This window comes from Mesocricetus auratus, unplaced genomic scaffold, assembly GCF_017639785.1.
Source record: "Mesocricetus auratus isolate SY011 unplaced genomic scaffold, BCM_Maur_2.0 Super-Scaffold_100013, whole genome shotgun sequence".
In the NCBI taxonomy this organism is placed as follows: Eukaryota; Metazoa; Chordata; class Mammalia; order Rodentia; family Cricetidae; genus Mesocricetus; species Mesocricetus auratus.
The window spans coordinates 45,429,817-45,444,353 of NW_024429196.1; the positions used below are offsets into that span (position 1 = coordinate 45,429,817).

The following is a 14,537-nucleotide window of genomic DNA, read 5'->3' on the forward strand; positions in this document are numbered from 1 at the left end:
GCGCAGGAATCCCGTGGCAAAAAAAAAAAAAAGTCTGTGTCCGATTCTTTAATATGGTTCCTGCCTTCTTTCTTATACAAGATGTAGCAGTTTAGGATATACTTGGAAAGAAAGCAAAATTCTGTCATCTCCCCACATTTATGTTTTTCACTTTAGCTTTTTATAGGGCGATGTTTAACTTGGAACACCTTTTAATGAATCAATACGTTAATGAGAAAAATCACTAATTGTGCCGCACAGCTAAAAAATTCTATAAAATGTTTTAGTAAGGGAGCCTTTTAAACTGCGGGCATTACTATTTTTCGCTCTTATTTTGAGACAGTGTCCTTAGAGTATCTGACATAATTGCTGTGTAGACCAGGCTAGTCTCGAACTCCTAGATGTCTGGCTCTGCGTCACGAATGCTAGGTTTGGTTTTCAGTACATCGCATGGTTTAATCCTTTTTAAGTCAGATTTTTGAAATTAAGTACAGAGAATTGAAACGAAATTATGTATTTTCAACAACAAATTATCAATGCTGAAGGAATTCCAGATAGAAGTTTCAAGGAACCAGATTTTCGATTTTATAGTGTAACCCCCACCCCCACCCCCACACATACACCAGTTTCTCTATTTGGCTGTCCTGGAGCTAGCTCAACTCAGATCCGATTGCCTTTGCCTGCTGTGTGCCGGGATTAAAAAAGGCGTGTACCACCACTGCCTGAAGTTTACGTCTCCTTGTCAAGAATTAATTTTTACGTGGGAGTGGGTGGCTTCACAAACAGGGGTGGAAAAAGTGCTCCACTTGCCGAGCTGGTTACAACTATGCACTGAGCTCTCCACGATATATATAGACACCAAATACCTGACCGTAGCGTGCCTTAGTCGGCAGGAATAGATGGCCCAGACCAGTGGTAAGGATGCGTGGCCCACACCATCCTGATTCCCGAGACACGACTGCTGGAATGTCATGCGTACCCTTAAAAATTTTTCGATAATGTTAAGTTTCGTGCACTGTCCCAAGAACCACAGACAGTGGCAGTTTGTCATCCGTTTCCAGATCCATGAAGTGGCTATTAAACATCTTAAGCGGCTCAAAAAGAAACTGCGTTACTTCGCCTTGCTTTGTTTTTTAAAGAGAAATGGTGTTTGCTATCGTACGCTTGCTGTTCCATTGACATAATGCTACGCCTTTTTATAGAAAACATAGGTGGCCCTGAAAAGAGCCTTAGGTTTGCGCCAAACTAACCAAGGGAAATTACTTTCCCTTGGCCTTGTGGTGGCTCTCGGTCTTCTTGGGCAGCAGCACCGCCTGGATGTTGGGCAGGACGCCGCCCTGCGCGATCGTCACGCGGCCCAACAGCTTGTTGAGCTCCTCGTCATTGCGGATGGCTAGCTGCAGGTGGCGCGGGATGATGCGAGTCTTCTTGTTGTCGCGGGCCGCGTTGCCAGCCAGTTCCAGGATCTCGGCCGTCAGATACTCCAGTACGGCCGCCAGGTACACCGGGGCGCCGGCGCCTACCCGCTCCGCGTAGTTGCCCTTGCGGAGAAGGCGGTGCACGCGACCCACGGGGAACTGCAGGCCTGCCCGGGAAGAGCGGGTCTTGGCCTTGGCGCGAGCCTTGCCGCCCTGCTTACCGCGTCCAGACATCGTAGAGAGAAAAAAGTCGCTAGAGAGCTACTAGAGCTCGACTCTTATAGTTTTCGCTGGGCGCGAAAAAGAACCTGTGTGATTGGCTGGCTTCTTCTCATTTAGACCAATGGGAAGCGTTTTTACCAACGCGTATTTCAATTGGGCAGACCTCACATGACGTCACAGAAATGCTACTCAATGAAAAGTGTGCTTTTCTAAGCCTCATTTGAATAAAGACTTATAAATAGCGAAGGCAACGCACACTCGGTGTTGCAGTTCCTCCTATTGTCCCATTATGCCTGAGCCCGCGAAGTCCGCTCCTGCCCCGAAGAAGGGCTCCAAGAAGGCCGTGACCAAGGCCCAGAAGAAGGACGGCAAGAAGCGCAAGCGCAGCCGCAAGGAGAGCTACTCCGTGTACGTGTACAAGGTGCTGAAGCAGGTACACCCCGACACCGGCATCTCCTCCAAGGCCATGGGCATCATGAACTCGTTCGTCAACGACATCTTCGAGCGCATCGCGGGCGAGGCTTCTCGCCTGGCGCATTACAACAAGCGCTCGACCATCACGTCCCGGGAGATCCAGACGGCTGTGCGCCTGCTGCTGCCCGGCGAACTGGCCAAGCACGCCGTGTCCGAGGGCACCAAGGCCGTCACCAAGTACACCAGCTCCAAGTGAGCGCGCTGACTTCACTCTTGACCCAAAGGCTCTTTTCAGAGCCACCCACCTCTTCAAATAGGAGAGCTGTACTAGTTTGCTGTCTTACCTTAATCTTCAGTTTAGAGAGTCAACTGCTTGTTCGGTATTTGATTACTGTGATGCTAGGGTAATAGTTTTGCATATAGAGAGCTTGATTAGGTTGGGATAAAGTAGGGGCAGAGAGGGACTCGGTTTCTTTGTCCTCAAGTCGGTGCTAGGTACATCATCTATACCCTCATACACGTTCCTTTTTTATTCTCCGATTACACTTGTATTCATAAATGGGATACATAAGGCTAGGGAGTTTGCAAATAGGTGATGAGTTATATGTTAGGTTAAGCAGTAGAGCCCCAAATGTCTGATCTGGGCTCCACTCAGCATATAGACTCTGAAAGGCTTCTGCACCTCTACTGACTGCTCTCCCGCGTATTCACAGCTTGTACTGTAAGCTCAGTACTCCTGGAAGGTGAGGCTTGGCACCTTGTGTCAAGGGCTGGTGTCTTGGCAGAGATCACGGGGCCACTGGGAAACTAGTCTTTGTACTGGAGCACGCGACACCTTGATACCTGAACACAGAATACAAGATAGAAGCAGGAACTGGATGAAACTGTTGGCGGAACTTCAAGAGTAGTTGAGATCTGACTCCCTCTTGCGGCCATTTAGAATAATGTCGGTAGAGGTTTTAGGTAGTCTAATAGCATGTATAAAAAGCCCAGTCAGTCCGGTTCCCAGTACTCTCCAATGCCCCATTTCCCTTATCTACTTGGGGAGGGAATATTTAAATCATTTAGGTGTTTCAACTTATATAGCAACTCTAGGCTCTTCTGGACTAGGCACCACCTTGGTTAAAAAAGACATGAACAAACAATGTCATACTATCTACCAGTTCAAGTCCCCAACCCCAGGATGACCCCTAGTGTCTTCAAATGACTTCTTGGGAAAACTCAACAAAAGCTGACAAAAGATGCAGTCCCAGAACCTATCAACCCATGAATTTAGGGTTCCTATCTCCCAGTTGGCTAACTTGGGTTAAGCCATTTTCCTCACTCTAATCTTTCATCTTCCCTTGGGCATATCCCATTACTTCTCCATGGGTCAAGCATGGAGCTCAGCCCCTTTCCTCAGTCTCTGTGGTATTTAAAATGTTTTACTGTATTAATGTCTATCCAACTGTGCATATCTTTGATGTTCCGCAAAAAGCCATGTTTATTAGTTTTATATGTAGCCATATGCAATAGATAAAGCCATATGCAATAGATAAAGATTCAAATGACTGAGGTTCAAGCCTGTTTTGCCTGTTGTGTTTCTCATTAGATTCCTGGGACCTTTCCTATTTATAAGTAGTGTGACCAGATGTTGTAGTAGTTTAGTAGTAGTACATGGGTTACCTGATCTGAGAAGAGACCCCACAGTATGACGGCTGCATCTTCTCTGAAGGTAAGCCTGATTCCTCCGATCTTTGAGAGGAATGTGTGGCTCCTGTGTCCGGGATCGCTGTGGGGTGGACAAATAGTTATTCACTTTCTTGTTGGGACCTCACTCTGTATGGCAGGGTTTCTGTGTCCTGACAGCAGAGCTCCTCTTAGGAGTGATATCTTCTTTAACATCTTGTCAATGTCTACACATCCCATTGATAACTGAGTTTCCTGTTCTAGGATCTGGGATCTGACATACTGTTCTTTTCTGGTTCATTTGCTTACTACCTTTGTTTTCCCACTCTTGCCACTAGAAATTAAATACCTTGGGAGTTGGATTTGGTAGAGGGCATATTTTGAAATGGAGGAATGACTTATCTTTAGATATTTGGTCACTTAAGTTTCTAGCTTCTAGAGCAATGTCTGGCACTGAGTATTTGTGCTGGCTAGTTTTATGTCAACTTGACATAAGCTAGATTATTCATCTGAAAGGAGGAAACCTCAACTGAGAGCATGCTTCCATAAGATTGGGCTGTAGGCAACCCTGTAGGAGATTTTCTTAATTAGTGATTGATATGGAAGGACTAAGCCCATTTGTGGGTAGAGCCACCTCTCAGCTGGGCTGGTGGCCCTGGGTCTCTAAGAATGCAGGCTGAGAAAACCATAGGAAGCAAGCCAGCAAGTGACATGGCCTCCATGGCCTCTGTTTCAGCTCCTGCCTCCAGGTTCCTGCCCTGCCTTCCTTCATTGATGGACTATGATGAGGAAGTGTAAGTCAAATAAACCCCTTCTTCCCCAGGTTGCTTTTGCTCACAATGTTTTATCATAACAAAAATAACCCTAAGTGAGACAACAGTATAACACACCTTATAATAATATTCTACAACAATTAATGGTAAGAGTAAAACATGAAAGAAATCCATCCTTGGTCTTAATCACTGGAGGCATAGTAACATATTTTATTTTTAAAAGACCCTTCACACTGGAAACTCTAATAGTCTCTACGTACAAAAGAGGAATCATGAAGGATAGGGATAGGGATGGTAATGAATTAATTGCCCAAGGCCACACAGTGAATAACTATTGCTCAGTTTCTTTTCAGTTTTTGTTGTTGTTGTGGTTGGAGACATGGTCTTATGTAGTCCAGGTAGGCTTCCAACATGCTAAAGCTGAGACTGGCTTTGAATCTTCTGCCTCCACCTCCCAAGCACTCGGATTGCTGGCATGCACTACCCTGGCTGCCTGGGAGAAAGTTTTAAAGGTTGGGTAAGTAGTGTCACAGTCTCCACATTAGCCTCAGTTTCATGTCATGCCCAAATTTGTATTCAACAACCAAGATTTGTTTGGGGAGGAGGGAACCTGAGTTCAATGAAATATTTAATACCTTCTGCAGGCTGACTTACAAGAGGCCATCTTCGACACTTGAACACATTATTTTTGTGTCCTAGAATTAGAATTAGGCAGGGACACACTTTCTAGTTCCACTAAGTCGGCCTCACTTGTTGACCCAGCAACCCTTCGGAGGCACTAAAACAGGGACAACAGTGTCAGATGCTTTGGAAATAAGCCATTCTGGCTTTGATCCCAAATTCCTCTGTCATGGCAAGTTGCCAGTGCTGAGGGAGGTGATGATGATGATGTATGTGATGGTGACAATCTTAGTTATCTTAAGGTGATCCTTTCTATTTGCCTTCAGTATTACATTTAGAACATACAAACCATATACCAAAATTAATATGCATGCATTTGAAGTGCTTAACGCTTTGGAAATAAGGCTAGAAAACAAACAGCAAACTAAAAAATATTTCTATTAAGCAAAATTGAAAAGGTCTATATTAATTTTTTGTTACAAATCTCTTATAAACATTCCAAGGGCCTAGAGATGTATCTCAGTTGTAGGGTGCTTTACTTGTTTAAACAAAGCCCTGGGTTTGATCCCCTGCAATCCAGATACCAACTAAGGTGGTGTATATCAGCAATTCCAGCACTTGGGAGGTGGAAGCAGGAGAACCAGGAGATCAATGTCACATTTGGTTACCTAATGTTTGAGGCTAGCCTTGACTACATGAGATTCTGTCTTAAAAACAAAACACAAAAACAATTCTATGTAGTCAGAAAATGTAGGTCCTTTTACCCCTAGCTCATATATTACTAAGTCAAAATGAGAAAACATCTTGTAACTCTTGAGAAAATGGAGACTTTTCAAATGTGGAAGACTGCTTCTAATGATTCTAGCCCCTGCTTCCTAGTCTTTTGTGTGAACTCACCCCATGAGAGGGGATTATACATACTTAAACACCTCCAAGGGAAGTACACTGGACATGATGGCCTGTTACTTCCTAAGTTAGCTTATGAGTGATAGTGACTTTTGTCACTCTCTCTGAGTCTTAAGACTTTTTTGAAACAAGCCACACATTGTAAGCTGTAGGAGTGAACCCCACAAAGTTATCCGCCCATGAGGGTGGGGACAAGTAAATTAGCACAGATAGAGATAAAAGGAAGCGAAAGGAAAAAGGACCTCCTCTTTAGAAATCCGGCCACGCTTCAGACTCCCAGCTTGTGTGGTTCTCTCTCTCTCTGGTAAATAAATATATTGTTTTTCCTATAGCATTGACTATCATCCATATCTGGTGGCAGCTGAGTGGATTGGAAGCCTACACCTCTGTGGCCAGTGGCCAGCTGGCTCCGGCCTCGTAGGTGAGTACTACCCTCCCCACCCTCACCTGCACGCCCAAGCGCCCACCGCACCAAGGCCGGACAAAAGAACATCAGCCATCTGCGGTTGTGTGCCAAAACCGTGCAGCGCAGCCATCTTTAAGGTGAATGCTCATCGGCATCCCAGCCGCTTTGAGGGCTGCTGCGCCTCCAGATCCCGGCCCCATCCCGCTTGCGGCTGCAGCTGCAGTGCGCCTGCCTGCCGCCCAGTGCCCGCCTGCTGCCCAGCACGCACGCTCCCGGAGCACGCCCGCTTTTCTCCCCCTCCCTGCTGCACCGGCTCCCAGCCGAGCCCGCAGCTTCCACCGCTCCCGGATTCCATTAAAATCCCATTCTCCCAGGAACGCAGCTGCTTCATCTAAGAGGGCAGGACCGCAGCACACCGTGTGCTGGCCTGCCTGCCACACCGCGCCCACCTCCTGCGTGCCTCAGCATCTGCCGCTGCCCCTTCGGATCCCAGGCCCCAGCGCCCTAGCTGCCCGCCTCCGGTTTGTTTTCTGCCGTCGCCGCCCGCATACACTCCCAGCCATCAGCGACCCAACCTGTGTTTACCCACTTCTCCCTTCCACTGGCTTAGCTACTAAAGCCACTGCGAGCTCCGCTGCAGTGCAGCGTATATTCCAACTTCTCCAACCCCTCTTTGTCCCCAAATCTGTTCGCTAAGTTTTCACAGGTTCCTTAGGAAACATTCGATTTTCCAAGGAGAAGCGGTGTTTGGCGGTACACCTGCGCCATCTGCTGGCAAAGTGCGGTAATTACAGGTATTTTAATCTGAGACAAAAGAAGAGGTGATTTTTCCAATTTAGGAATTACCAATTGGTGGTAAGGACATCTAATTATAACATGGCAAGTAATTTAACACTGCAGGATTTTAGAGATTTCGTTACCAACGTCATGGGTTATGCAGTGAAAGACAATTATGATATTTTTCATATATATATGTGTACCATGCTTGTGATTATTGTGTTAATACATGTAATCACATGGAAGAAACATGCACAAATGATAAGAAAATTAGAGTCAAAAATTCAGGAAAAAGGTGATTTAGTTACCAAAACAGATAATTTGGTATTTGATCAGAACAACCTTCGAGACACATTTAATTCAATGTCTACTGCATTTATGGCTAAGATTGAGTCTAATCAGGGGCAACTTTCCAAATTAGCAGAGTCAATTCAAAAATTAGAGTCAAAAATTCAGGAAAAGGGGGATTTAGTTACCAAAACAGATAATTTGGAATTTAATCAGAACAACCTTCGAGACACATTTAATTCAATGTCCACTGCATTTATGGCTAAGATGCAATCTAGCCAGGAGGAATTTTCCAAATTAGCAGGGTCAATTCAATCTCTGTCTGACAATAATGACCATCTAGCAGACCGAATATGTATTCTGGAAGGAAAAATAGATGCCTTTGGAGTCTTTAGGGAGGAAGGTATGAAAAGCTTGGAATCACACTTGACTGAACAGTCCAAGGAGAATATTAAATCATTGGAACAATTTTTAATGCAGGAAATCCAAGACCTCAGAGATGACATGGTCACAAAATTTCAATCTTTAGAAGATACATTGTCTGAAACATCAGACGCTGAGGCAAAAGATGCTAAGCAACCAGGATATGAAAGAAGCATAGCTACCAGAAGCCCAAGAGACCTTCCTAAGGTGCCCTTTCCAGGGACTATGACTGAAAGGCCAGCATCGCAGAGGAACCAAACCAGTTCCACTACAAGAGGAACCAAACCTATTCCCATGGCAGAATTGAAGGAAATAAAGCAAGCTATCGTGGCTTATGGGGTCCACAGCCCTTATGTTAAAGAGTTATTAAGCACATGGGCAACAGCCAATAAAATGACTCCCTCAAATTGGAATAATTTAATATCAGTGGTGCTGGACCAGTTTTCCCAAATAAAGTGGAAAGCTTTGTGGAGACAGGAAGCCAAGGCCCTTGAACTTCAAGGTTTGAAGGATGGCTTTGAAGCTTCCCAAAGTAAGATTATTGGGGAGGGAGAATTTGCTGACCCACAGATGCAAGCTGGCTATGATGAGCATACATTTTATTTATGCCAAATAGCCGCGCTGAATGCTTTGAATAAGGTTCGTGAACCAGGAGAAAAAGTTGAATCATATTCAAAAGTGATACAGGGTCGGAGAGAAAGATTCTCTGAATTCTTACAAAGATTATCCAGAGCAATAGACTTACAGATAACTGATCCTAATATTAGGCGACTTCTTACAGAATCTTTGGCTTATGAGAATGCAAACCCACAATACAAACAGATACTGTGGCCATTAAAGATCAGATCAGCACCATTGGAGGAATGGGTCTTGTATACAGCTAATATTGAGTATGATAATCCAGAGACAGGAACCTGGGTAGGAGAGGCCATCTATAAAGGATTAAAGCAGCATCCAGATGACAAATGGCCTAACCATGAGGAGGTACAGACTTGGGTTGGGGAAGCAATCTCCAGAAGTTTCAAAAGACATCAAAACCCTAGATGTTTTAACTGTGGTAGAATAGGACATTTGAGTAGGAACTGTAGACAGTATTCCTAGAAGTAATGCTTTTACCAGGAATGCTTCAAGCAGAAGGCCTCAGCCTTCTGGTCTCTGCAAGAGGTGTGGCAAAAAAAGATTCTGAACTACAGAGAAAACTTCTGAGGTGAACCAACGGTGTATTTTAAGGGTGTTATGACCTCAGTCTGGAAGAGGTTTTGCTTTTGTTTCCAAAGGAGAAGAATTCCATCAAAATTAATCAAGATTCGATCTGAACAGAAGAAACCTAAGGAGGAAGGAAGATGACAGCTCATCTACAAGGCCATATTCTACTACATGCTATTATGTGTAAGGAGACCTCATAAAAGGAAAGAGAAGTGTTTTGTTTTTGTCTTTACAGGAAAACTCAGCTGTAAACAGCGAAAAAACACTGGAGGTATGGATGCCTGAAGAAGAAAGGATAGCTACCCAGAGGACCATCAAACAAACAACAATCCACTGTGGGGTATCAATGTCTGAATCTCTCTACCTTGTTATTATAATTTCCATTTCTCTTTGCTTCTTAATATGCTTTAGTCCCAATTCATTTAATTGAAGCTGGCTTTAGAGTTGGATTGGCTCTCCTACTTTAAACCCAAGTGTATTGTTAAAATACAATTCAGAATTTCTGTATTATATCAAAGAGTCATTGATATAAGACAGAAGAAAACAAAATTAGGGACTGTCATCTGTATACTTGGTTCTTATTCTAAAATTCTAATCTCCTTCATGTTTATCATCTTCCTTAGGGTTGCCCTTCCCAGTATGCATACATATAAAAGTTGAAAATTTCTTTGTTAACATTAATGTTTGAGTTTTCCAGAGAACAAGGGATTTCTTGACAGCAATCTTCCAACACTTCAAAAAGAAAGTGGGATCCCACATCATCGACCTCACCTGATTCGACTTGATGCATCTGAACTGCCCCACATCTTCGACCCCACCTGACAAGCACCATCCTGAAACCGGCTTGGAACTATACCATTCGACACAACTCCACACCAAGGAACTGCTACAGTGCATCTTCTACAATCTGACCAGAGCTTCAGATAAGAGCTTCAATCAAAATTAGAACTCCAGTCAAGGAATTCAATCAAGCATCTCCTGCCAAACAGAGACTAGTTAACCTACTTAAGACTCTCGTTACACTAACAGTTTCTTCCCACAGGTCCCCAAGATTGTCATCATCCCACTTCAGCAGGAAGTAAATTTGAGAATTCCAACGCCCCTTTCCCTACTATTGATATTAGAGGATAGTTTACACCGGTTAGTGTTTGTTTTCAATTATTTTAGGGTTGGGATTGGAAGGAGGTGTTCAGACTTGGGCATCCCTTTCAGATAAGATTAGAATTTAGGTGGAATGGATATGTTTAGCTTAGGATCTAAGTAGATTATAACTTATCACCCTCTATGTATATATGTTGTATATGTTTGAGTTTGTATCAAATTTAAATATTCTATTTAGACTAAAAGGGGCAATTGTAGGAGTGAACCTCACAAAGTTATCTGCCCATGAGGGTGGGGACAAGTAAATTAGCACAGGTAGAGATAAAAGGAAGCGAAAGGAAAAAGGAGCTCCTCTTTTGGAAGCCAGCCACGCTTCTGATTCCCAGCTTGTGAGATTCTCTCTCTCTGGTAAATAAATATATTGTATTCCCTATTGCATTGACTATCATCCATAGTAAGCAACCTGTGTAGAACTCAAATGGCCACCAGACCACAGCTGTCTAGAATGTATAACATCCTGTCAACAACCAGGTCAGTGATTATGCCAAAGCTAGTCCTTCCGTACTCCAACCTAAACACAGCTAATACTTATGCTGGTGTCTGCATTGCAGCTTAGTGAAGCTTAGAGAAATACCAGCTAGCGGTGTCTAGGGGGACCAGCTAGGCCATTCTTTCCTAGCACTCTGGCCCTCAGAAATTGAAGATAATAAATATTTTAAATAATGAAGTTCTAGCTTGATGTACTACATGTCAGTAATATAAATAAACAGGATAAATAAGTTGTAATCATGCTGTGACATAATTAGGCAGAAGTGTTATATATGTAGTAACATAAACAGCAATAGTAATAATGAACCTTACTGGCTAGTAACAAAAAGGCAGAAAAAAATATGAATCTCCAACAAGGTCTATTCCTTTATTTGGCCACTTCCTTATGCTTGACTAAAACTCCAAGGTCCAACTATAAAACACCAAGGTCCAGCATCAAAAATTCGTTTTTTTTTTTGTTTTTTTGTTTTTGGCTACACTGGCTAATGTGTGCAGTCAGGACTTACTAATTCGTCCTAACACAGACTTCCCCCTTTCCTCCTTAATACCCACTCCTGTAGAGACACCTGCTGCTGCCTTTGCCTGGTCCAGTCCCACCCTACCTCCTCTCTGGAGTAATACATTTTCTTTGTGCTGAGAATCTGGCATCTGGGTGTGTTCTGTGCTGACTCCGAGGCCCCTTCAGTAAGCATTAATGTTTAAGAAGTGATAAATTGGTGATGAGAAAATGTAACGAAGTGATGAAAGGGACACTTTGCGTTAGTGGCAGCTTTGAGAAGATTCCTTTGTCATGGTTATTAAGGAGCTTGCTTTGTGGTTGCTTAAGCAATTATTTTGTGAACTGTTTTGACTTGTGCGATGTTTTAGAACCTGCTGGGTGCTGTGGCGCAGCCTTTAATCCCAGCACTCGGGAAGCAGAGGCAGGTAGATCTCCTTGAATTCAAGCCCAGGCTGGTCTACCACAGTGAGTTCCAGGACAGTTAGGGCTAAGTAGAGAGACCCTGTCAAATATAAAAACAAAACAAATGTTGTGTTAGGTTCATGGAGCCCAGAGGCTAACCTAAGGAGTCCACACTCTGATGCAAAAGCAAAAGGTTTCTTTTTATTGTTCAAGCTGACCAGCTTGGACATGGCGTGGGAGAGGTGCGGATAGGGGGTTAGGGGGTGGGGTTAGGGTTATGAGATCCCAACCTGCTAAAAAGAGAAGCTCTCTCTCTCTCTCTCTCTCTCTCTCTCTCTCTCTCTCTCTCTCTCTCTCTCTCTCTCTCTCTCTCTCTTTGAGACATGATTTCTCAGTGGCTTTGGAGGCTGTCCTGTAACTAGCTCTTGTAGACCAGGTTGGTCTCAAACTCACAGAGATCTGCCTGCTTCTGCCTCCCGAGTGCTGGGATCAAAGGCAACACCAGGCTAAAAAGAGAAGCTTTTAAAGGGGCAGACCATAAGGCTGAAGGCCACAAATTTCAGAGTTTTCATGGTCACCTAAGGTCATAAAGTACAGAGTAAAGCAGTAACTATATATCTTAAGCAAGATACATTTGCGTGAGATAAGGCAGGGCATGGGCTTGCAGGGTCACAGGGTCTGTCAGTTATCCCCTAGGCTGGGGCATCTTTACAACTGGCAGGGGACCTTTATGACCAGCAATTAGCAAAGGAATGTGGTGGACAGTCACCTCCCCTTCCCTGAGAGCAGGGGCTCAGGTGCCAGCCATGGCACTCCTGATTTAAGGAGTTACATTTTCCTTTACCATTAGAAGCTCCCTTTCTCTTTATAGATTTAGAACTCAAAGTTTAAGACTTTTATTAATTTTAATTTTTAGTCCTTCAACAAATAAATATAGAAAAGGCCTATTTTGTAAAGCAGCAATTTTGTAAATGCAAAGAAATTGAAGTTCTTCGATAATTACATAGCTTTTTTGTTTTTTATTGTTGTTGTTTTGTTTCTTGAGACAGGGCTTCTCTGTGTAAGAGCCTTGGTTGTTCCAGAACTCACTTTGTAGACCAAGGCTGGCCTCGAACTCCCAAGTGCTGGAATTAAAGGCATGCACCACCATTTATGGCCTACAGGCTATACTAACATAAATTTCAGTGTATTTTTTTAAAGTTTATGATTATTTAAAAGTTGCAGTTAGTAGTTTTTTAAAACAGTATTTTTATTTTTTGAAAAATTTATACATATATATACAATGTATCTTGATCCTACAACCCTATCTAAATCTCCCCAGAAACAACCCCTCTCCCACCTATGCTGGAATTTCTAACTGCCTCCATCTTGCACACACAATCACCTAAGTCAGAAATGGCATTTTACAGCCGGCCCTCCCCTCACCTTATCATCTGTTTCTTGTATCTTTTTGATTCTTCTAACAAGGTGCTCCCTCAGCCTGGGGTTAGAGGAGTTAGTAATACTAAAGATTGGCAGCTTGATAGCAAATGAAAGCATAATTAGAGGATAGAATTTGTAAGGTTCTAGCCATTCTGCTACTAGATAGATCCAAAATACGTGAAAATGTAGCATATGTTTCCTTGTGTACAAAGTATGTAAGCAGTAATAATTTTAGTCTGGTATGGTGGTTCTGGTTGTGTGTGTGTGTGTGTGTGTGTGTGTGTGTGTGCGCGCGCGCGCGCGCACTCTGACCTTTTATTTTTAGTGCTCAGAGTATGCTGCTTTCTGACAGAGGGACTGGTATATACAGTAATAAAATGTAGTAAAGAAGGGACTTGGGCCCTCTCCCACATGACGTGATGGACTTTGATGATACCCTCATGGAGGGTCTCACTATCCCTGGTGGGTTGGGGGTTCGGTGGGAAGCAATGGGAGGATGGGAGGGCAAGGGAATGGGGGGTGGATATGTAAATGAGAGTGTTTCTAAAATAAAAAAGTCAAAAAATATAATAAACATACAATAAGCAACAACAAAAAAGATATAATAAATATGCAACAAACAGAAAAGCAGGGACTTGAGCTTCATCCAGCTCTCCTTTTCTTCCCCCATTCCCTTCTCTTCTCTCTCTTCTCACTCTGATTTTTTGATTTTTCCCTTCACGGGGCAGGAAGGATCTCACCAGAAGAAACTGCAATAAATTGATCAAGTCAGGCACTTGGCTCATAGCCAAGCAACAAAGAGCAACAAGTCAGTGGTTAAAACCCTAACAGTTTAGTAAGATTTAATATGCTGGGACCAAGACGCCATCCTAAGCAAGTTAGACTAGGTATAGTTCACAGCTATAAATCTCCAGCTAGACTTGAATGAATTCACAACTACATGTGAATCTTTTTTTTTTTTTGAATAAAAGACCTAGACCGACGAGGATGGGATTCGAACCCACGCGTGCAGAGCACAATGGATTAGCAGTCCATCGCCTTAACCACTCGGCCACCTCGTCAGCACATGCGATCAGTACCACGTGGCCCTGCCAGAGTTTTCCATCTCCTGATTACATTGTGGTGCTGGGGAGGAAGCAGTAGGGTCAGCGGGGGACACATGGCTTGTCTCTAGAGGAATGAACTAGAAACAGAGAAAACGAGAGGGGCGAAAACCCCCAACAAACAACAACAAAAGGAGCCCGGAGGTGTGTGCTTTAGCAGCGTTCAGTAAAACAGCCACCCGAGCAGGAACACCCGGAAGGAGCATCCCGGGTGGTCCCTCTGCAGATGTTGAGCATAAGGCGGTGCCGGAGAGGGAGGTGGGCGCGGCAAAGGTGGGCGTGACCGAGGGCTGGGCCCGACACGCAGGTAGCGCTCCAGGGAGCCCGTGCGTGTGGGTTCCTACTCCGAGCGTCTGCTGC

General features: G+C 43.9%; 2 protein-coding genes and 1 non-coding gene across 3 annotated transcripts; 1 reads left to right on the forward strand and 2 right to left on the reverse strand.

The window, feature by feature from the left end:
• Window positions 1-1,114: 1,114 nt before the first annotated feature.
• Window positions 1,115-1,655, reverse strand: LOC101843996 (histone H2A type 1-E). Its single transcript, XM_013125669.3, has one exon. The coding sequence runs from the start codon at window positions 1,629-1,631 to the stop codon at window positions 1,239-1,241; it is 393 nt and encodes a 130-aa protein (XP_012981123.1). The 5' UTR covers window positions 1,632-1,655; the 3' UTR covers window positions 1,115-1,238.
• Window positions 1,656-1,888: 233 nt separating this feature from the next.
• LOC101844254 (histone H2B type 1-C/E/F/G/I) lies at window positions 1,889-2,327 on the forward strand. Its single transcript, XM_005086688.4, has one exon. The coding sequence runs from the start codon at window positions 1,909-1,911 to the stop codon at window positions 2,287-2,289; it is 381 nt and encodes a 126-aa protein (XP_005086745.1). The 5' UTR covers window positions 1,889-1,908; the 3' UTR covers window positions 2,290-2,327.
• An 11,726-nt stretch (window positions 2,328-14,053) lies between these two features.
• On the reverse strand, window positions 14,054-14,135 carry Trnas-gcu. The gene has a single exon. It is a non-coding gene; the product is annotated as a tRNA-Ser (tRNA).
• Between the last annotated feature and the right edge of the window lie 402 nt (window positions 14,136-14,537).

What these genes read in the sequence shown, in the direction of transcription:
- LOC101843996 (XM_013125669.3), bottom strand. Translation starts at nt 1,631, where the DNA reads ATGTCTGGACGCGGTAAGCAGGGCGGCAAGGCTCGCGCCAAGGCCAAG.
- LOC101844254 (XM_005086688.4), top strand. Translation starts at nt 1,909, where the DNA reads ATGCCTGAGCCCGCGAAGTCCGCTCCTGCCCCGAAGAAGGGCTCCAAG.